Source organism: Podarcis liolepis (genome assembly GCF_965112155.1).
Source record: "Podarcis liolepis genome assembly, chromosome: 17".
Taxonomy (NCBI): domain Eukaryota; kingdom Metazoa; phylum Chordata; class Lepidosauria; order Squamata; family Lacertidae; genus Podarcis; species Podarcis liolepis.
Window position 1 is genome coordinate 33,248,780 of NC_139571.1, and position 24,119 is coordinate 33,272,898.

General features: G+C 44.4%; 1 protein-coding gene across 3 annotated transcripts in view; it reads left to right on the plus strand.

The window, feature by feature from the left end:
- Positions 1-8,314: 8,314 nt before the first annotated feature.
- CHRNB3 (cholinergic receptor nicotinic beta 3 subunit) overlaps positions 8,315-24,119 on the plus strand; it is a 35,121-nt gene continuing 19,316 nt past the window's right edge. For 2 of the 3 annotated variants that reach the window (XR_014520495.1, XM_083481529.1), the window contains exons 1-4: positions 8,315-8,721; positions 13,851-14,002; positions 14,670-14,714; positions 23,388-23,497. Coding sequence is in view for 2 of the 3 variants with exons in the window: in XM_083481529.1 (XP_083337655.1) it covers positions 8,667-8,721; positions 13,851-14,002; positions 14,670-14,714; positions 23,388-23,497 (362 nt within the window). In the remaining variant the exon portion in view is untranslated. Of the gene's footprint in view, positions 8,722-9,404; positions 9,492-13,850; positions 14,003-14,669; positions 14,715-23,387; positions 23,498-24,119 lie in introns of those variants that run through there. The other variant, XM_083481530.1, reaches the window with a different exon arrangement.

Sequence of the window (24,119 nt, forward strand, 5' to 3'; positions counted from 1 at the left end):
GCAGCGGGGTGCAGGCTCTCTACACTGTCCAAAATAATAGCGCTTCAATGCCTTCTCAGATCCTCATTCATGTGAACACGCAGAAAAGAAAGGATGTTCTATTAAAAACTGAAAAGAAGAAGCAAAAGCCCTGAGAGGCCCCTCCAAGGTCTAAGTGCTTAGTAAAGGCTTCTCTGAGAAACTGCAGATAGATTCAGTTTTGATTGTAGATGTCGCGTGTGGACATGCATTGTCTGTTTATACCAGAGGTCAGCAAACTTTTTCAGCAGGGGGCCGGTCCACTGTCCCTCAGACCTTGTGGGGGGCCGGACTATATTTTGAAAAAAATATATGAATGAATTCCTATGCCCCTTTAAATAAAAGGACACATTCTACTCATGTAAAAACACGCTGATTCCTGGATCGTCCGTGGGCTGGATTGAGAAGGTGATTGGGCAGATCCGGCCCCCAGGCCTTAGGTTGCCTACCCATGGTCTATACAGGCAGAGGGCCTTCTCAATAGTGGCTCCCAACTTGTGGAATGCCCTCCCATCAGATGTCAAGGAAATAAACAATTATCTGACTTTTAGAAGACATCTGAAGGCAGCCCTGTTTAGGGAAATTTTTTAATGTTTGACATTTTATTGTGCTTTTAATAGTCTGTTGGGAGCTGCCCAGAGTGGCTGGGGAATGCATGGGATTTGGGGGCTTGCATAACTTCATTGCGGAAAAAGGTGGTACCCAATGTTCAGCCTTTTTTTTAAAAAAAGAAAATTAGATTTAAAAAGACAGGAAAACTGCAAACTAGCCCATTTTCATCACTAAGGTCCTTTCCATAATTTACATGGTGATAATCCTGAATTTGCCATCACATGTGCACTAGATAGGGAATGGCAGCCAATCCTGCCTTTGGTGAGTGTCTCCAATACAAGCAAAATACACATATTAGGATAAAATGTGTATTAAATTGCATATATTTGTGGAAAATAGCATACAAAAGGCACGTTCCAAGGGAAAATTGGTTTGCAAAAAATGTGCCTGTTAGGTAAAATTGCTTGCAAATGTGTACTTTAGAGACCCTCGCATTACAATACTTCTGAATTTTCGCAAGGACTTAAAAAAATAAAAAGGAAGCTGATGTGGAAATGTGGAGAAAATTCAGTCTTGCCTGTTGGATCAGCTTCTTTACATGGAATGGTGAAGGTGCACTGCCTAGTCTTTTGGCTCAGGCAGCCAAACACATTGGACCAACCCTGACAACATGCCAAATAAGACTTTCTGGTAAGATAGGAACCATTAGGAATCACGGCTGCGTTTGTTCTGTGTTCTTGAGATCAACAAAAGATGCTGCTGCACTTTTTTCTAAGTTCCACTAGATGTCCCCATCTTCTTCTCTAGCTGTGAGTTATGCTAAAGCTTTGCTGTTGTTGCAGAATTCTCTTACCACCCTCCTCCCACCAAAAAGGAAACTTTGTGCCGTAATAAATTTGTTAAGTTTTAAAGTAAAAGTGGACTTTGGCTTGAGCAGAAGAGGTTACACTATAGTGTAGTGTACAACTGGAAGAAAAAATGAATGGGAGAACACAGAGAAACATTTTTTGTCATCTCATTTCATTTCACTTTTAATTTGTATTCTGCCTTTTCTATTTTACAAAGGCAGTTTACAAGCTGAAAAAACAAAACAGTCAGCAAAAATCATACACGTAATAGCAATCTGATCCAATACAAAAAAAGTCACAATAACTTTAAAATAAACAACTTACCGTATATCAAATAAAGCAATATTCAAAAAGCTATGAATCAATATTTAATAATTCATTAGCATTATTCAACAATCCATTAGAATATAATAGTAAACAAATAAGATGGGAAATGAGATGCAAGCATGTGAACAAATAATAGGCAAATAAGGAGCCAACAAAGGCATGGTTTGGGGGTTGATTGAAGACAAGAGGTATTGCGACATGACTCCTGCACTTGTGTTATGAGAAAAAACTGCTCCTTTTCCCATATGGGGTACCCAAGAGCCCATATAGAGTCTTTTGTAGGTTCTCTATTTGTAGTAGAAAATAACAGAGACCAACCAGAGAATATTGAGAAGCAAAGCCGCTAGTAAGCCTGATCTTTATTAAAGCTCTTGCAACAGGGTGCCCCCCCCCACATGGGGGAGAGGGACCCAGGACAAAGGTGTGCAAGCCCTTATATAGACATTTTAAATTGCCCACCCTGGAGTCCAAGACCACCCCCCAGAAACATCATACATATATTACAGAAGGGGCGGACTACAACAGAAATCTGAGTGCCTTGTTTTTCTCCTGTCTGCTAGGTTGCTTGACTGGATTACCTGGGCATCCTGGCCACTCTTTTGTTACTCAGTTCCTGAATCCAGGTTACAGGTTGGGACGTGGGTGGTGCTGTGGGTTAAACCACAGAGCCTAGGAGTTGCCGATTAGAAGGTCGGTGGTTTGAATCCCGGCAATGGGGTGAGCTCCGGTTGCTCAGTCCCTGCTCCTGCCAACCTAGCAGTTCGAAAGCACGTCAAAGTGCAAGTAGCCAAATAGGTACCGCTCTGGCGGGAAGGTAAATGGCGTTTCTGTGCGCTGCTCTGGTTCACCAGAAGTGGCTTAGTCATGCTGGCCACATGACCCGGAAGCTGCATGCCAGCTCCCTCAGCCAATAAAGTGAGATGAGCACCGCAACCCCAGAGTCGGCAACGACTGGACCTAATGGTCAGGGGTCCCTTTACCTTTACCTTTAGGTCACAGGCTCACACCCTATTCATATCTTAAATGTGCCCTTAAGACAGGATTTGTGAAATAGACAATGGGGAGATTTCCCGTTTCCTTCAACCTTGCAGAGAAATATTGGAGGTCATTTTGGGAGAAAGAAAATGGCTTCAGGACTTTTTTGTGGGTTTCAGGCATGTGGTTTACATATTTGTATGTGTTTGCTTGGTACATTTATGAACATTTATTATATGTATATAAGACCTTCCAATTCTTATAACAAGGGAGAGGCAGGATCTACAGGTGTTCTCCCCCTCCAAAACAAGCTTTACCCATCCTACACATATGAAAAGGAAAAGAAAGCAGCATTGCCAGGTGTATAGAGAATTATCATATATAATGCAGGGCCTCTGCATGAGGTACCAGGACCTGTATATGCTGGCTGCCCTGAGGAGAGCAGGCGTTGTGAGCGTGGCTGGCAAGTCTCAGAGAAAAGGGGTGGTGAGTGCAAAGAGGAGCTTGGGGTGGCTGGGCACAGGGCAGAATTCTCTTTCTGGCATGGCTCTTGCCCAAGGCAGCGGTGGTTTGCCAGCCTCTTCAGCAGTGGTACCGACAACTGCAGCAGTGGGGGGCTGGGCTTTCTGTTTTGTTCCTCTGTGTCAGGGGTAGCCAATGCCTCCAGATGTTTCCAGCCTACACCCCCCCCCAGCGCCATTAACATGTGACCCCAAAATTTTGGATTCCCCCCCCAAAGTGATGCCAAAATTTAGTATGGCACAAAACTATACCCATATGGGTGGGGTACTATTATTATTATTATTATTATTATTATTATTATTATTATTATTATTAAATAAACATTATACCTCATTCATCTATGCACTTTACACATGATGAGATCCTTCTGGAAAGGTTGTCCTAGGATGGAGAAGCTGCATAGGATGTTCTGTGTCTCTTCCCATCTCTATTCAGCCGAACATTAGCTTTTTTTGTTTATTTTCTTCTACCAAGCAGCTTTGCCTATAACCAGAGGTTCCGCCATCATCTCACGTGAGCCGAGCACACATACAGACGTCTGTGTTATCTCCTGTCACGTCCAATTCCATACTCAGCAAACAGGCAGACACTGGATGTCAGGCCCATGTAGACGGCGTGTGTGAGATCTGTTGAGAGAGCTCTGCCACCAGGAGGCCAGCTGTTAGCTGCTACAAGATTATGAGCAGTCAGTGCTGTCAAGCTGAATTTGGGGTTAGGCCAACGGTTCGGAGAGTCTGTCGAAACATTCCCCTGACGCTGAGTCTTGCTAATTGCCACAGGGACAGAAAAGTCCAAAATCTAGTTGCGGTTCCGTTTCTGTCCTTGTCATTCCCCTTTCTGCGTAAAAAGAGAACAGAATGTTTGAGAGGATCTGATCTACTGTTTGTAATAAGTGCAGCCCCAGCTTGCTCTCCTGTCCATCCACTAGTGGAAGGGTGGGGGAGATTGTGCCCATCTCCCGCCCATCATCTCCAGCAGTCCTGGCCAATAGGGATGGGAAGACTTTTTCCAACCTGACAAAATTGCAGGAGGTCACTTGCTTGTGATGGGAACAGCACATATAATGTAACAAAGGTTGCACACACCCCAATCTCTGCCAAGTGGTGACCAAATTTCCAGGGGGTCCCAGGCGCTCACCCACTGTTGTGTTTCCATAGGGAAAATTGAGGCACAGCGGAGGCTATTGTCTTTAAGGAAGATAGTTATTGTACACACATTTATGCCTGGAGTCTATATTAACTTGAAGTTCCCCATGCCTGAAGTTCCTCATTCCTGTTGTAGTTGAACAACATCTACATAGCCGCAGGCTCCCCATCCCTGCTCTGGTTGGTGGCAGCTTTTCATTTTGGGGTAATAACCTTCTCTTGTGATCAGCTGGGGGGGGGGTGCTCCTTTAAATGAGCTCGTGAAAAGTGTGTGCTTTTGATAGAACAAGTCAGAGCAAATCCTCATTTGTGCCAAATTCTAAAAGGGCCACCATATAACTCTGTTGATAAAACTTCGTTTCAGTGACAGGGGAAGTAAAAAAGAAAGAAAGAAGAGTTTGACAAGAAGATGAGTAGATATTTTTGGTCTATTGGGGTGAAAGGGGAGCAATAAACCTTCATTTTAAAGAGATTTGCACAAGACCATCAAACATAAAGCACTGTTTCCCTGAGAACAGTACAGAAGGTCATGCCAAGAACACAATAATATTTTTATAGCTCTAGCTGGAAAGAAAGCAAAGGCAAACCCAACTATTTTTGTTATTAACATTTTTATTGAATTTCAAACAGGAGATTAACATAAATTTCTACAGTTTTATCAGAAAAAAGCAGCAGTGCTATTATCTCCTCAGTGTACAGAGCCTCCCTCTGCATACTGAGGGTTGACAAACCCCCCTACTGCGTATAATTAAGGGGAAGAGGCGAGGAACACTGAATCCAAGAAGAAAAGAAAACACAACAAGAAAAGGTGTGTGTGCATGATGGAGCGGGGGCAGGGACTTTTTTTTTTGCCAAATGAGCAAGATCAAGCAAAAGATTAAAGCTCAGTTAAAGAACATTTCTGGAAACGGTTGCCAAAAGCGTTGAAGTTTGTATTCCCAAATAATACTCCTGTGGCACATAACATGTTATTTAGTGGGCAAAGCTAAAAAAAGGTCATCAACTGCAACCCATTCTTCAATTGCAGGTGAGAATGGCGAGTTCCAGAAGTGCAACAGCAGAGTTTGTTTTGCAGGTAGTGAGGTTAGCAAATGAAAGTCCTTTGGAATTGTCCAAATGATGGGTGTGTCTTAGAATGAGTTGACTGAAGGAGAATTCCAGCTTCAAAGAAACTATCGCTGGCTTCGGACCAGTTATTGGGAATCTGTGACTCAACTGCTTTACCATCTTCATTGGTTCCTGGTTCATGTCTGGAGTCAGTTCAAAGTGCTGGTTATTAGATTTACAGAACAATGTTCTGCATGTTTGCCAAAGGGGTTTACCCCCAGGTAACTGGATATATGATTGCAGCTTCAACACTGCCTCTGACTCTTCTCTGAAATGATAGGAAGACAGACCTTGTTGCACGTCCTAATACAGAGGTACCTCGGGTTAATAACTTAATTTGTTCTGGAGGTCCATTCTTAACCTGAAACTGTTCTTAACCTGAGGTACCACTTTAGCTAACGGGGCCTCCCGCTATTGCCGTCCCCCCACGGCACCACTGCCGTGCGATTTCTGTTCTCCTCCTGAGGTAAAGTTCTTAACCGGAGGTACTATTTCTGGGTTAGTGGAGTCTGTAACCTGAAGTGTCTGTAACCCGAGGTACCACTGTACCTGAATTTCTATAGGAAAAAATGTGCACTAAAGCTTTTGCTGTTATGCCACCGGTGCCAGATATAGGAGGTGCTAGGTGCTCCAGCCCCCTCAATATTTTGAATCAGGGGCCCTGAGAGCCAGTGTGGTGTAGTGGTTAAGAGTGGTAGTCTCGTAATCTGGGGAACCGGGTTCGCGTCTCCGCTCCTCCACATGCAGCTGCTGGGTGACCTTGGACTAGTCACACTTCTTTGAAGTCTCTCAGCCTCACTCACCTCACAGAGTGTTTGTTGTGGGGGAGGAAGGGAAAGGAGAATGTTAGCCGCTTTGAGACTCCTTAAAGGGAGTGAAAGGCGGGATATCAAATCCAAACTCCTCCTCCTCCTCTTCTTCTTCTTCTTCCTCTTCTTCTTCTTCTTTCTTCTTCTTCCCTCCCCCCATATTGAGGGGGCCAACATCACCCATCACCACCAGTTGTCCTCTGGGTGCCCAAGCCCCCACCTGGGAGCTGAGAGGGGACTGGGATGAACGAGGATGAAGATTGCCCTTTGCACACACACACCCCCGACGCATGCCATGGGGAGGAGGCACTCCACCTCCTTCTCCCCACGGCATGTCCCACTGGGGCAGATGCATCATGTGGCATCACATAACGAGTCATGTGATTAGCCCCCCCCCAACATGGTGGGCAAGTTGGTGCCTTTGTACTGTGCCCAGGCTTTGGAGTGATCCACTCCACAAGATCCTCTGCATTCTCTTTCTGTTGGCGTTAAATGACAACAGCAGGTGAAACAAATCCTGCTCTAAAGTGGAGCAGAGTTGTGGGGAGGCCCCCGCAAGGCAGCGATGATCATGGTATGAAAACCGGGATTATTACAAGCATGCCTCTCTCTTTCACCTGTGAAATGCTAATTAGTTATTAATTGAATGTTACAGATTATGATTGTTGGGGCCCTATCCACAGGCCTCTTTGGCAACAACTGCTTGTGATGATGACCCTGAAGCCAATTATCTGCCCCCTCAGGGCCCTTGAAGCTGAGAGCAAGAGGGGAATTTCTCGTTGTGCTGTCTGAGGAAGAGAAGGAAGATGTGACCACACTCTGAACCTGGGAGTGGTGGCTTAGAATTTTCATCTCCGCAGTCAGAATCAGTGCACCTACCATGCAAAGTCATTTCCTCCCTTAGAAGCCCCACTGGACATAGCAGAGGGCATCCATTGGTACCACAACAAACATACATTACCCAAAACATTGCTCTAGTTATCTCCCGCTTGGACTACTGCAATGCGCTCTACGTGGGGCTACCTTTGAAGGTGACCCGGAAACTACAACTAATCCAGAATACGGCAGCTAGACTGGGGGCGGCCGCCGAGACCACATAACACCAGTCTTGAAAGACCTACATTGGCTCCCAGTACGTTTCCGAGCACAATTCAAAGTGTTGGTGTTGACCTTTAAAGCCCTAAACGGCCTCGGCCCAGTATACCTGAAGGAGCGTCTCCACCCCCACCGTTCTGCCTGGACGCTGAGATCCAGCGCCGAGGGCCTTCTGGTGGTTCCCTCATTGCGAGAAGCCAAGTTACAGGGAACCAGGCAGAGGGCCTTCTCGGTAGTGGCACCCACCCTGTGGAACGCCCTCCCATCAGATGTCAAAGAGATAAACAACTACCTGACATTCAGAAGGCATCTGAAGGCAGCCCTGTCCAGGGAAGTTTTTAATGTGTGACATCTTAGTGTATTTTTGGTCTTTGTGGTAGCTGCCCAGAATGTCTGGGGAAACTCAGCCAGATGGGCAGGGTACAAATAATAAATTGTTGTTGTTGTTGTTGTTGTTGTTGTTGTTGTTGTTGTTGTTGTTGTTGTTGTTATTATTATTATATTGAGGGGTGGGTCTTTAGCTGTCACACAGCCCTGCTTAGCAATGTTAGGGCTCACTTTAGTGCTGGACTTTATTGGACGGATACCTGCCTTTCCTAGGAACACCCCCAGATCCTACAGAGCCTGACCCTTCCTTTGTTATCCGAAAGCTAGCTCCGGATACCTGTTCCCCTGGACTACTATTCCCATCATCACCTTGCTTTTGGAAATGCTTTGATGGGATTTGGAGTCCAACAACGTCCGCAGTGCCACGGTTCCCCCATCTCCATGCTACAGTCTTAGTCTGTTTTGCCATCAAGGGCATCACACTTTACGTTTCCCATAGAACAGGGGTGTGCTGCAGTGAGCGTATTTGAACAGCTGGAGGAGCACTTCCCATTACTTATCAAATGGCAAAGAGATTACGACCAGACATTTATGGAATTCAAATCGGGTTCTAAGTTGCTTGGCTCTGTCCTAGGTGTTCTTTGAATTTAGCTTTCAACAGTACCTTGGTTATCCTGGATAAGCAACGAGGCAGAGTTTAGGACCCAGGGATTATTCTTATTTTTGGCTTGCAGCCTGTGACAGCTGACCGAAAATCAATGAAGTGTACTTTAAGAAGCTTCGCTGTGGTGCAAGATAAGGCTCAAATGCTATTCTTCCTGTTTCCAGCCTATTAGCCATCACAGTTTACAGTAGAATCATTGTGTCTAAACTCGTATCTTTGGATGGAAGTTGTTTGCCTATGAAAAGCAAGAAATCCAGCTGCAGATGTGGTTGCGAGGATGGAGCTTCCTGCTTTTATTATAGTGTCCCTCCTTCTTTGTACTAACAGTTCAGGTAAGTGCAATTTATTCAAATTAAACGTAAGTGCTTGAACTGAGACTGCTTGCAACAACAGAGAGATGCATCTTAGGTTCTAAAATTAAACCACTGCCTTGTGTTCTTTAAGCGTGTTTCAAATACTTTTGTTTGTGTTTGTGTGTAATAAGCAAAGGACCTGGAAAGGAGAGGGGGGGAAAGCTGCACTGGTTAGCCAGTGACTCATCTTAGTATTGCCATCTTCTGGTCAACAACCTTGTCTTTGAGAAGACTTCAGTAATTAAGTGAAATTATGATGATCACCGTAAGAAATAATAAATGCAAATGTTGTTATTTCGCACAGGTAGTACACATAGTGCATTACAGAGAAATATGAGCAGAAGGCAGGTCTCTGCCTGAATGAGCTTACACACTAAATTTAGATGAAAGGGAAAGGAGGAGGTGGAGCCAGGGCAATAAGGGACAGGGGTGCCAAGTTGAATTAAAATAGGGGGTCAGGTAAGCCCCGCCCCACATAATTGGTCACGTGATGTGGTTCATGCAACCATTTGAATGGCAATGCCCATCAATGGGGTGGGGGGCTCAAAATACTTTATTGGGGTGGCTGAAGACCCCTCGGCCCCTAGGAGTTGGCTCCTATGGTAAGAGATAAATGGAAACAAATACTGCTTCTTTCTCAAAGTGCCAAATTGATTAGATAACATGTGTGAGAGAGGTTTCTTGTTGCTGTTAAATGGAAATACTAGCTTTTACTAAAAAAAACCTTTTAGTGGGAACTGCAAAAGAATGTAATTACCATTTGTCTTTTTCACAGAATGCCCATTATTCATGTTCGTACTAAATGGGAATTCATTTCACCAGCCATCCCACAGCTTTTTCTATTTGCTTTTCATTTCTCTCCCTGCCACCCTCTCCACCCCAGAGCTCCAATGGCCCTTTCCCCAAAGTCTGGAAGGTGATAATATTGTTTGCCAGTCCCATATGAATGGGGCAGCCTTTTCCAGGTTCAATTTCCTTATGAGGAGAAAGTACTGGAGGTTCTAGGGTAATCCTGTGTGAGTTTACTGGGAATGAAATCCCATTATCGTCAACACAACTTACTTTCATGTCATTATCCCTAGGATTGGAATCGTATGGTGTTTTTGTAGTACCTGTTTGTTACCTTTCGTTTCTAAAATTTGCTTCCTGTCATATGTATCTAAAAGAACCTTCTGCGTGATTTAAAACATACACATTCAAACCCAAGAAAAAACGCAGAAGAACAATATATTTACCAATGTACAGGCTGAGTAGGCAGGAAGCAAGCAAACTGTGCTAATTCTGAGGCAGCCTCAGAAACCTGTCTTTGCAGCCTTTTCAAGCTGGCTAATAATAATACTTAGCAGCTATATCTTTGAGTATTCCAAGCATTTCACATGCATTATTTCTGTAATCCTTAAAGCAAACCAGTAAATGAGCCATTTGGTGTTATTGTCCTGCTTTGCCAGTTGGGGGAGGGACTCAGATTGAGAGGTCATGGTTTCCCTAAGGCCACATAGTGACTAGTGTGGTCATGGAGGAGTTAAGATGTGAACTGCAAGAGCAATGTCTGCAAATCCCAAATACAGTGGTGCCCCGCAAGACGAATGCCTCGCAAGACGGAAAACCCACTAGACGAAAGGGTTTTCCGTTTTTGAGTTGCTTCGCAGGACGAATTTCCCTATGGGCTTGCTTCGCAAGACGAAAATGTCTTGCGAGTCTTGAGATTTTTTCCCGCTCCCCCCCTTTTCTTAGCCGCTAAGCCGCTAATAGCCTTTTAGCAGCTAAGCCGCTAAGTCGCTAAGCCTTTAATAGCCGCTAAACCGCTAATAGCGCTAATCCGCTAAGCCGCTAATAGGGTTGCTTCGCAAGACGAAAAAACCGCTAGACCAAGACACTCGCGGAACGGATTAATTTCGTCTTACGAGGCACCACTGTATAGTCAACAATTTGCACCGTTGTGGATGCATTTTTATACCTGGGAAAGAATTTTCGTAGTTTCAGTTGTGTGAAAACACAGCCCAATAAAAAGGGCCTTGTGGGAAATCCACCATGGACAAGTCTTGTTTCAAAAGTCTTGCATTCCTCTCTGCAGACTTGGTGTGAATATATGCCCTGTCTCTGTGTAGAGTGGTACCTCTGTTACGAACTTAATTCGTTCTGGAGGTCTGTTCTTAACCTGAAACTGTTCTTAACCTGAGGTACCACTTTAGCTAATGGGGCCTCCCGCTGCTTCCGTGCCACCGCCATGCGATTTCTGTTCTCATCCTGAGGTAAAGTTCTTAACCTGAGGTACTATTTCTGGGTTAACGGAGTCTGTAACCTGAAGCACCTGTAACCTGAAGCATCTGTAACCCGAGGTACCACTGTAGATCTTAAAAAACAGAACAAAACACAGAATTCATGGACTTGTCCTCATACATGCACATGGATTCTGGTGTAGCCAGTACCATAGGAGGCAGGAGCGGAAGAAGGGGTGCGGTGGGGGTATACCGCCCTGGGTGTTTTCGCTGAGGGGGGTGACATTTGGTGCACCACCCGCCTGCGACTCCCAAGCCTACCCCAAGCCATTGGGGGAAGGTGGGAGCTGCGCCGCTTTGCCGGTGGATTTTCCCCCTTCCTCCTTTGTTTTGACAGCTCGGGGGAGGCTTGGGAGTCGCAGGTAGGCGGAGTACCAAATGTCCGGCATTGGCAGCTTGCTCCGCCCCATAAATTTATTTTTATTAGTTCTCTAATTTTATGCCTCATAATTACCACAGCAATGTTATCAGCACAATACATTCACCTTCATTTCCTTAAGCTGAGGAATTTGTGACTTTTGACCTATTTTTCTCATCTATCTATATCTATCTATCTATCTATCTATCTATCTATCTATCTATCATCTATCTATATCTATCTATCATCTATCTATCTATCTATCTATCTATCTATCTATCTATCTATCTATCTATCTATTTGCAGCCATCACATTAAATGTCATTATTCAAACAAATTTTCTCATTTTATACAGTTTAGGAGATTAGTTTTCCCTCTCCTCCCTGACCTCCCACATTTTTCTTCCCCCATAGCCAACTGTATTCACTTTTTGGGGTCATAGCAATCTAGATAGTACTTACACAGCTGGTTATACTTTCCAGGCTATTATCCCTGTAAAGAATATGATGCCAGTCGCTAGACCCAGCATTTATTGTTTAAAATGTGGAGTATTGCCTTCCAGAAAAAACCCCCAATATCAATCTTTTTGCTCATCCGTGAATTATGTAGGTCTTGTGAGTTGTCCACTTATAAAAGTGCTCCTTGAAGGGACTGGAGGCAAAGGAAGATGGAACGCCTGTACTAAGTGAATGGTTATATGGGAGTCAGTGGAGCATTGCCCATTAGGGTAAGTGGGACGCTGTCCCACCAAACTCAGGCATGAGTCCTCCAAGCCTTCTTTCTCACAGCTAGGGACATCAGAGAATTATGATGACAATGGAAGATGGTGGCGAATGGTTTCATTTCTAAACCGCTTTATATTTTAAAGAGAAAATCTCAAAGTGGTTCACAACACATTAAAACATCAAATAAAACAATCTTGGGGAGGGATTACTGAATAAAGCAAAAGATGAATTGCAGATTTAAAACAGCATAATTAGCAAGAGAATGAAATATTATCTGAAGCGTAGAACACATCTGCTGCTGTTGCTGCCAATCCTGTTCTTGGTGGGTGGCAGCTGTGGAAGTTGAGACTTGATGATCTAGATCTGCGCTAAGAGACAACCAAGATGATCTCTGGATGATCTCAGCAGCCTAGCTTTTTTAGCTGGAGTCAGTCAGGACCCTGCCCTCCCAGGCCAGGCGGAAAAGGCCGGCAAGGCAGGGAGCAGGTTTTCTAGGATTCACACCCAAGATGTTCACTTATTTGTCCCATGTCTGCACCAGCATCAATCTGGAGAATAAAACCCATATTCACTGTTGTTATTTTCAGTCCACAGCGGACAGTGAGATGAAGGTAAACTGCAGCAGAATGGAAACAGTGCTGTATGTGCTAAAGACAGGATGGAGAACAATGCCTTCTTACACCCCTACTTTACAACCAGTCCAGAGAATGGCACTGGCTGGCTGTCAGCTTCCTCCTCCTTAGTCTCAGTGTGGTCTTTGTAGAAATCACCAGGGAGGAGAAAAATAGAATTAGTTGGCTCTGTCTGTCATTGGCTCTGGCTGCGCCCTACTAGTCTCAATGGGCACCCAACATCACTGGTAAAAGGGAATTTTGGCAAGTGCAGATTGTCATACAAGGTGTGAAAAGCCGCATCTGCCAAATTTTTATACTCTGTTGTGTTGTTAAAGTTTTGGGAGTTCTGGTCTCCTGGTTGGCTTAGTGTGGCTGAAACATAGGGATGGGGTAATCCTAACTATTAGGTAAAGGGTAAAGGGACCCCATGACCGACTCTGGGGTTGCGGTGCTCATCTTGCTTTATTTGCCGAGGGAGCCGGCGTACAACTTCCAGGTCATGTGGCCAGCATGACTAAGTAGCTTCTGGTGAACCAGAGCAGCAAACGGAAACGCCGTTTACCTTCCCGCCGGAGTGGTACCTATTGATCTACTTGCACTTTGACGTGCTTTCGAACTGCTAGGTTGGCAGGAGCAGGGACCGAGCAATGGGAGCTCACCCCATTGCGGGGATTCGAACCACCAATCTTCTGATCGGCAAGCCCTAAGCTCTGTGGTTTAACCCACAGCGCCACCCGTGTCCCAATCCTAACTATTAGCCTCTTTTTAAAAAGTGCTTCGTGTTGGGGACAGCAAAAAACAAACAAACAGCATGTTTTGGAAAATAATTCTAAGAAAACACATCAAAATGGTACCTTTCTTGACTACATCCAGATCTTCCTTTATATATAGATCTTCAGCACAGGCTCATCTATTTTAGCTCCATCCAAGTGAGCTGTTATTGTGAATTCTGCATCGTCCTGGGTTTCCCTATGATTAGTGATAAAATTGAGCACATATTTAAATTGTCCTTTGCCAGCCTGCCCATCCACTGAAGTCTCACATGGCAGAATATTTACCATTAAAGTTAGCACTGAATATCCCACCCCACCACCCTACCGTTCTTCCAATAATTCTTAGTTTTGTCTTTCAGCTTTTACTGTGTTCAGCTCATTTGCCGAGAATGAAGATGCACTTTTGCGGCACTTATTTCAAGGGTATCAGAAATGGATCAGGCCTGTGAAACATGCCAATGATACCATAAAGGTGTACTTTGGATTAAAGATATCCCAACTAGTAGATGTGGTATGTAATCTATTTCTCTGGGTCCTCCTTTCCTTCCTTGCCTTCTATAGAGCAGTTCTGCTACATTTTAAGAATAAAACAATTACCACCCAAAAGTCCTTTGGGCTTTCGGAAACAAAATAGGAATAGGGATGTGGAAATACGTCACACACATTTTCTTTTGAAAAAAACTTACTCATACTGTACATAGTGTGCCCACAGTCAGTTAATATGTGATCAGATTATCCTCAGATCAGGAAAATCTGAATTGAATGTAATAAAAGTGTGGTCTACCAGTTGGATGAGGACGTCATGTGGACAGCATAAAAAAGAGAGGGATGCAAGCAGTTTCAAACCCACATTAAACTCCCATGTGAATGTGAATAAGTCAATCCAGGGACTAATCTATACTGGTGAGTTATAACGTTATAAATGCGCTATAAAAATGTGACATCAGGGGGTGCTGTACAGCAGTCAATGGAAAATTGCATTGAGAGCTATATAACTTTTTTCTTAGTGTTTTTTAGTTCAGTGTAGATCCAGCCCTTAGGTTATCTGTTTAACACAGGGACTGTCCTGGAAAGTGGAAAACTCTGAAATGGTTGCAGACTCTTTATTCTTGGAGAATGCTGGGAGGTTGTTGTTCTTCAGAAGAATAAATGATTTCTGCTTCTTTCCCTCTCCACAGGATGAAAAGAATCAGCTGATGACAACTAATGTATGGCTGAAACAGGTAAAATATTTGACAACGCAGTCAGTGTAAATGTTCATCATTGTCAGTGAATTTTTACAGTAAATGTTCTATTGTGATGTGGAGAGGGAGGTTCTTGAATTAAGCTATCTTACACCCCAGATACTATGGCCTAACTGGGTTACATCTTCAGGGCAATGCTGATCAATGGTCTCTATAGGCGATAAATCTATTGCACTTCCAAGGCCGGCCCACACATGAGGCAAGATGAGGGAACTGCCTGAGACAGTAGGATCCACAGGGGTAGCAGACCCCGATATAGAACTTCACTCCTTCCTTGTTCCTGGTATAGATATTCACTCACCTCTTCTTCCTTGCTGGGAACACCATTTTGTTGTGCACCTCAGGTGTCAAAATGTCTTGGCCTAGCTTTGTGCACTTGTATTACAAAATGGGGAGGGGAATTGATTGTCTAGTAAACAGCAGTTTTCAAAATATGGAGTCTGAAGTGGCACAAAAAAAGAGTTCTCCTGTCAGCTAGCCCACCACAGCAGATAATTCCCTTCAACATCCAGTCTCAGGGTAGTCTGACCTGAGGGAGCCAGCTGTGCATTTCAGTCTTCTAGAATACATAGAGATGTTTGCAGAAGTTCTGTGGCAGACAAGCTGATGCAGAAAGGGTTTTCTGAAGGAAGACTTTGGGGGAAGCCATGACTGTTGATAGTGATATGATACTGCTTTAAATGCACATTGCAGATGAGGCCCCAGTCTAGAGGAAGGGAAGAGGCACCCCTAAAAAGTTAGAGTGTGATCAAGGGAGAGATGTCAGCAACTGGCTTTTATATGGAAGCTGTTTCCTTGGGACCGGGTAAATAGAAAGCATTGGAGCATATACATGATTTCTTCAGGATAACTCGGAGTTTGCTATGGGAAGACATATGGTGTTGTGCTATGTTTATTAACACTTCATCTCCTCAGCTGTTTTTTCTTTTTTTTAAAAGAAAAGCTAATGCCTAGGGACAGATTGAGTTTATTAGTTGAGGTTTGTTTTTTTAATAAACACACACACACACACAAAAAAAAAACCAAACCACACGTGTATTTGTTAATATTATAAGTTTTGTTTAGCTTATTATTATACACATGGCTGTTTACATTTGGTTAATATCTAGTAATTGTGAGTTTTCCTGACGTGTTTTACGGTGTAAGCTTTTTCCTGATATCGTGAGCAATTTGAGCATGGTTTACAGTGGAAAAGAAGGTCATACTGATTTGAGATGGCCTGAATGTGTTGCATTCAGGAAGTTTTAAATGTTCGATGTTTTATTAAGTTGTTATATGTGGTGGAAGCCACCCAGAGTGGTTGGGGCATGATGATGATGATGATGATGATGGCATAGTGAATCAGTGGTGGACTTTGGGCTTTGAAATGTCAGTGGTGGCCTGTGCAACACCAAAATTTGATGGACCCCTGCCTCCTCTCACCTCCTGTTGCTCATCATTGTTGCTGTGTCCCCTGCAGTGACCTCTCAGCTTGGTGCCCAGTGCAGGCAAACTGCTCCTGCTCCCTTAAATTCCCCTCTGACTGTACCTCGTACCTATGGGACCACCTCTCCTGGTATGTTCCACGGAGGACCTTACGGTCTTCAAATAAAAACATATTGGAGATCCTGGGCCACAGGAAGGTTAGGTTGGCCTCAGCCAGAGCCAGGGCTTTTTCGACTGTGGCCCTGATCTGGTGGAATGCTCTGTCACAAGAGACTAGGTCCCTGCGGGTCTTGACATCTTTCCGCAGGGCCTGTAAGACAGAGCTGTTCCACCAGGCCTTTGGCCAAGGCACAGTCTGACCCCTTGTCTACTTCTGTAATCTAGCCCAATGGTTGCCATTAATTTGATTCTGAATTGATTTTAGAATGTATTTAAATTAATTGGTTGTGATTTTATGTAAACTGTGCTATTTTTACTGTTGTTAGCTGCTCTGAGCCCGGCTTTGGCTGGGGAGGGCAGGATATAAATACAGCGGTACCTCAGGTTAAGTACTTAATTCGTTCCGGACGTCTGTACTTAACCTGAAACTGTTCTTAACCTGAAGCACCACTTTAGCTAATGGGGCCTCCTGCTGCTGCCACACCGCCGGAGCACGTTTTCTGTTCTCATCCTGAAGCAAAGTTCTTAACCTGAAGCACTATTTCTGGGTTAGCGGAGTATGTAACCTGAAGCGTATGTGACCTGAAGCATATATAACCCGAGGTACCACTGTAAAATATTATTATTATTATTATTATTATTATTATTATTATTATTATTATTAGTGCCCTGTCCCCTTAAGTCCAAGCCAGTCACCACTCTCTCCCTCTTCTCATATCTTAGGGTAGGTGTGGGGAATCTTTGGCTCCCCAGATGTTGCCGAACTACAGTCCCATCACTCCTGGTCATTGGTCATACTCTCATCATCCCCATGAAGCATGGCCAATGGCCAGGAATAATAGGATTATAGTTTGGCAACATCTTGAGAACCAAAGGTCCCCTGCACCTCTCATAGGGCAATCTGTAGTAGTCCTTGGGCAGTATGATCCAGCCAGGAAGCTGTGCAGAAAGCTACTTAATCAAGTTGAGTTTTGCCATCAGCTTGAATTCTTTTAAAAGGTTCAGCAGAGAACTCGCTGCAGTGGCCATGCTGGTTCCTGTCAGCCAAAAATATATCTCTGTGGGCTGAAACCCCTTCTCTGTGCACAGCTTGGGGTGCGGTTGGGGAGATCTGCTGAAGCAACAGCCTTCTTTCTGCCTTGCACCAGTTTGGATATATCCCACTAGGACTGTGAAACAGGGCCAGAGCCATGGAGTAGAGGGAAGAGCTATAGTGTCCTGTTCTCCACAAGGACTTGTCAATCCCCGTCCTTGAATTTTCAGCTCTCATTTTGGAAATGTCACTCATCCTTTCATGTATGGCGATTTAAGGAAAACAATCAGTCACACAGAAACTATTCTACAATCACCTAGAGTCTCAGTTAAGACATCAATGTCTATTTACTCCAGTTTCCAGGTAAATGAGTGGTGGTGACTGAGAAACACTTGGCACTTTCAAATGTTAACATTTGAATTATTTGTATTTAACTTAAATCAATTTTCATTTGCTTACAAATTAGTCTGTAGAGTGACTCTTAAGTTTTTGCTTCTCCTTCTGCCAAATCTTTGCCTCTGGGCTTGCTGAATTGGGGCTGGGGTGAGCCACCAGAATTCAAAATAAACCAGAATCTCACTTTCTGAACTGCTCCCTGGCTCCTTACGTGCCTGACTGCAGCTCAACTTGTACCCCAGGATAAGGCATGTAAACATACCCTTTGCTTACTGTCTTGGCAAGGCAGACCACACCAGCCCTTGGGGACTATTCTTTCTCTCTTAGAGGGCACAAGGGTGATTGGCAATATCATCTGATCGACAAAAGCTTTCTTCAGTCAATGTAAAAAGACAAAATGGGGAGCGGGGTTAAGCTGCAAGTTGCTGCTCATATATTGGAATGTGCTGCCGTTGCGCAGTGATTTATACTAAGCTGCTCTTCAAGCGGTCAGCAAAACGGGTGACCGTCCTTGCCTCCTGACGGGGAGTGGAAGATTGTGACTTTTCCACACAGTCTCTGGGGAATTCCCAGCCCACATACTGAGGACCTAACTACATCTTGCATGATCCCAGGGCTTGCCCAAGACATTTTGGAACCTGAGGTGAACCACAAAATGGCGTCCCCCCACCAATGAACATGGAGGGAATAAAAATCTACCTCAGGAACAAGGATGGGAGGACACGAGCAACGCCTCCAAGAGGCCACTTTACAGGAGGCACTGAGGGGGGTTGCTGAGGAGCAGGCAGATCTGGCTTACAAGGAATGGGCTATGCATTCCTTGGAGGCCAGATCTGCAATCCTTGTGAATTCTGCCGCCTGAGGCGGTCACCTCATCTTGTCTCATGGTTGAGCCAAACCTGTGTTAGCCACTTACCTGTGACTTTATGTGCCTTGGATTTTTTTGTTTTTGTCTTTTACAGCATGGTCCCCTTGAGCTGAGGGGGAACCATAGTGTGGGGGCAGGAGGGAGAGATTTAACCCTCTGCTTACTGCTATGATCCCTATCCATATTGGGGGCCCTGTACCTGCAAATTTTGCATTGAAGTGAATGTGAGTTTCCCCCTAATGAAGACTGCAAGAGATGGGAGGGACCTAATATAGATTGGAATCACAAGGGGGATAAAGGGTTAATGTCCCGTCCCCCCGCCAATTGCTAGGCAATTTGTGTAAGACAACCATGCACTTAAGAGTAAAGCACTGCACCTCACATAATGTATCATTTGCCCCTCAGAAGAACTGTTGCTGTAGGTGAAACCATAACCACAATAATTCGTTGTGGTCCTTAAAATGTGGGTAAACCTGTCCACAGAGAAGAGCACAAAAGTAAACGTAGAAGTCTTGAAGAAACAGGCACAATGGAAAGTAATGGAAAGAGTTAAAGATGTGTCAGCTACTTGAAGGGTATAATTGATTATTAGCATCTGAAGTGTGTAAGCATTAAAGAGAAAGATGATTTGAGTACATTATACAGAGCAGCTTAACTAGGAATAATGATAGGAAATTGAGAAACTGAGGGTCTAACTGTATGTTGCAGGAAAATCTCTGGAGCAGAGCTTGATGTTGACCTTAGAAACAAACATACACTCAGAGCTAGGATTTTGAGAGGAGCAGCAGTGAGAGGAGGGATGCTTAACCCATTTTTTGCACTTGCTATTTCACCATTCTAAATTGTTGCCCAAGTGGCTTCCACCAATTTGGTTCAAAATGTAGGTAAACACAACTTTTGAGCACTATGTGTGTGTGTATGTCTACATGTATATGTGGGAAGCCCTATAAATGCAAGCAATTTGGAGCAGAGAAATAGAAATAAAGGCAGGGCCAGCCCTACTATTAGGCAAAATTAGGTGACTGTAGAAAGTCTGATGGCAATGGCAGCAACCCTGCCAGCCATTTCCTTCTGTTGGAGAGCAGATGTCTGAGCCATACGGCCTGTTCTGCACCCCCTGAACTAGCCCACTGCTGCCATGTGCAATGATGGCAGTGTTGAAGTAAAATTCCCTCCAGTTGAGTTCACCACATGGCGTAGGGAGTGGTGCCATCTTGTCTTTCGACTCAGGCAGCAAACTATTTTGGGCCAGCCCTGGAGAGAAGGTTCAAGATGCACAGTGGGACATATTTCTGAAAAAAGTTTGCATACAATCAAGCTACCTGTGTGGTGTAGTGGTTAAGAGCGATGGACTCGGAATCTGGTGAACTGGGTTCGCTTCCCCGCTCCTCCACATGCAGCTGCTGGGTGACCTTGGGCTAGTCACACATCTCTGAAGTCTCTCAGCCTCACTCACCTCACAGAGTGTTTGTTGTGGGGGAGGAAGGGAAAGGAGTTTGTGAGCCGCTTTGAGACTCCTTCGGGTAGTGATAAAGCGGGATATCAAATCCAAACTCTTCTTCTACCTCTTCTCATGACACTGTCACAAGGTTGTGCCCGGTTACAGGTTATTGTGTGCTCATTACTTCCTGTTGCTAGAAAAGGAAAGAGAGGAGCAAATGTTTAATTTTCAACTCAGCATTGCCTGGCACAAGCACTGCAGAGGTAGAGAACGTTTGACCCTCCAGGTATTGCTGAACTACAACTCCCATCAACCTCAGCAAGCGCGGCCAGTGGCCAGGAATGATGGGAATTTGAGTTCAGCAGCTTCTGCAGGCCCAAGGGTTCCCCTCACCTGGGGTAAAGAGAGCCCTTAATTTAGTCTACTGACCTCACACCTTTGAGAAATCCATAACTTCTCAGAAGTATCATGAGCTGGTTTTTTTGCAGAAAGGAGGATCTTGTAAGAGTCCTGTGCCTGAATTCTCTACAGGAAGATGCTTTCATTGCTGATATTGATTTTAGTAAGCTCACACATTCCTCCTTCTCTTGCATTCCCGCAGCGCAACCTAAAAACTTATAAATAATAAATATAAGGGGAGAGGTGCTTTCCTTTCCTTTGATTATTACTGTAAGCATGATGCCACTCAGATAGCCTGGTTTATCCACTGCAGCATGACGTCAACATATGGTGGTCAATTGACCGGAAGAAAGTGACTTGGCTTGCTCTTGAGCCTTTAAGAGCACTTTGAGCTCTCCAAATCATCTGGGAAGCTTTGCACAACAGCAGAGAAATAAGCATTATACCTGCTAATGCCTGCAGATCAAGATGCTTTTAAAGGCTAAGTAGCAGAGAATAGTAGTAGTAATAGTAGTAGTAGTAGTAGTAGTAATAAATATGTAATAGTTTTTTTAAAAAATTCTGAAAGAGGGACATTCAGATGGTCCATCTGATTCATGGATTTTTGTGCCTTGCACTTGTGAAAAAGAGTTGTGATTAACTATGCTTCAGTCTCAAGGTCTAGATCAGGGTTTTCCAAACTTGGATCTGCAGCTTATTTTGGGACTACAGTTCCCATCATGATGGGATCATAGGAGTTGTAATCCAACAACAGCTGGAGACCCAAGTTTGGGAAACTCTGGTCTCGATGGTACTTGTTGCCTCAATATATCATGTTTTCCCTGGGAGATCTCTAGCACGTCCACATAAAAAGCACAGAGCCCTGCTGGCCGAGGGTCCTGCCAAATGAATGTCTTAGCCCTCAGCAGCCATGTCTTTAAAACTGCCTTTTGATGAGTTTTAGCCACATGCGCAGGTATGCGCTGAAGCAATTGTGTGACTGTAACGTAACCAGATTTTTTTATGCTGTGCCTGAGGCCAAAAGACATACTAAGGGTGGTGGTAAGTGAAGGTAAAGGGACCCCTGACCATTAGGTCCAGTCATGACCAACTCTGGGGTTGCGGCGCTCATCTTGCTTTATTGGCCGAGGGAGCCGGCATACAGCTTCCGGGCCATGTGGCCAGCATGACTAAGCCGCTTCTGGAGAACCAGAGCCGTGCACGGAAACGCCGTTTATCTTCCTGCTGGAGTGGTACCTATTTATTTACTTGCACTTTGATGTGCTTTCAAACTGCTAGGTTGGCAGGAGCAGGGACCGAGCAACGGGAGCTCACCCCGTTGCGGGGACTCGAACCGCCGACCTTCTGATCGGCAAGCCCTAGGCTCTGTGGTTTAACCCACAGCGCCATAACTCAACATGAAGCAACCCAAACCTAAATGTTAGCAATCCTGTAGGTTTTCAGTGACTTATTTCATTCAAACTTAATTCAAAGTGTCAAAGTGTTTGTTAATCTTCATAGGAACATAGGAAGCCACCTTATACCAAGTCAGAACATAGACTCATTTACCTTAGCACTTTCTGCACTGACAGACAGCGACTCTCCTGGATTTCAGAGAGGGCTCTCTCCCAGTCCTACCTGGGGTGCCAGGGATTGTACAAGGGGCCTTCTGCATGCATAGCAGTTGATGTAACCCTGAGCTAGTGACTCATTCATTGATCAGAGTGCTGGGAAACGAAGGCAAGTTTACTTCTTTCTTGGCTACTGGGTAGGATATCAGCCACACATTCCCCCTATATTTTCATAACTAATGAATGGTAAAGACTTAGGGCACCATGGCAGGGATGCTGAAAACAAGCAACCATTGCTTAGTTCTTCTTCTTCTTTGGCGATCACTCGTAGCCTAGTAAGATTGTCTTCCATAAACACGGTTTTAACAGTCAGTCTATAAGTGACTGTGGAGGCCAATTTTGGATCCACACGTCCTTCCACAGTGGGGACATAGGTTTCTGGGTGGGAGTTGATCACGGTGAGCCAAGCGTGCCTTCCTCTTAGTGCGTTTCTCCCTTGTGTCCTGAGTTCGAGCGTCTTCAAAGCCCATGACACCTTTGGTAAAGGCTGTTCTCCAACTGGAGTGCTCACAGGCCAGTGTTTCCCAATTGTCAGTGTCTATACTACATTTTTGGAGATTTGCCTTGAGAGAGTCTTTAAATCTCTTTTGTTAACCACCAGCATTACACTTTCCATTTTTAAGTTCGGAATAGAGTAGTTGCTTTGGAAGACGATAATCAGGCATCCTCACAACATGACCAGTTGATGTTGAAGAATCATTGCTTCAACACTGGTGATCTTTGCTTCTTCCAGTACACTGGCATTAGTTCACCTGTCTTCCCAAGTGATGTGTAAAATTTTTCGGAGACACCGTTGAAAGAATCTTTCCAGGAGTTGGTTGCTTAGTAGCAGAGTACTTGCATTGCATGCAACATTTCACAGGTTCTTTACTAATAGGTTCATGTAGGGCTGTGGAAGACTCCCGTCTGAAACTTCCAGGAATTGCTAAGACCCAGCACAGACAGTAATTAGGTGGTGGACTTGGCATAAGGAAGCTTTCTGTACTGTATACCGTTTCCTTCCTTAAGTTTTATTTAAGAAATAAGCTTCCTATGTTCCTAAACTGGATTTGCTGGAAGGAATTTTTCATTAAAAATTAAGGCGAATATTCAGGACAGAGACTCCCTGCCCAGGTTTGCCCTGTCTGGTTTCTGTGAAATTCTGCGGATTGTGTTTGATGGCAACTGTAATATGTGCTTCTGTGGGCTGAAACTGGATTCATGATTGGGACATATTTGAAGCTGATGGATGCCACAGAATTATTCTGATTTGGTTCCTTAGAGTATTCAACTTGTAGTGAAACTGATCAAGCAACAGTGGTGCTTTTGCTGATTATTGCAGGAATGGATTGACCAAAAATTGTGCTGGAATCCGGAGGACTATGGTGGAATCACTGCAATTCGAGTTCCATCTGAATCTCTCTGGCTCCCAGATATTGTTTTGTTTGAAAAGTGAGTATACAGATCTTGACACTCATTTTTTACAGTATTTTTCGTACTTGTGTGTGCAGGGGTCTCAGGAGAGAAGCTGAAAGGTAGATAATTTATTTTCTTTGTATAGCGACATCTGTGTACTGTATGAAGCAGGTGTGGTGAACCTCCAGATTTTACTGAACTCAAACTCCCAATCGGCTGAGATTATTAGCCATGCTTTCTGGGGCTGATAGGAGTTAGCTTTCAGTAAAATGTGGAGGGCCAATGATCCCCCACATCTGCTACAAAGTAACATTAGCAAAAAGCCTCAAGGACAAACTTGGCCCTCTAGCTGTTTTGGGACTACAACTCCCATCATCCCCAGCTAACAGGACCAGTGGTTAGGGATGATGGGAATTGTAGTCCCAAAACAGCTGGAGGCCATGCCTGCTCAAGGAGATTATAGTCAAAAATTTGACATACAAAATGGGTGGGTGGGTAGGAATAGTAGCAAGAATAGCAAAAGAATGTGTACATATGTATTTGAAGTTACCGTATTTTTTGCTCTATAAGACTCACCTTTTCCCTCCTAAAAAGTTAGGGGAGATGTGTGTGTGTCTTATGGAGCGAATGCAGGCTGCGCAGCTATCACAGAAGCCAG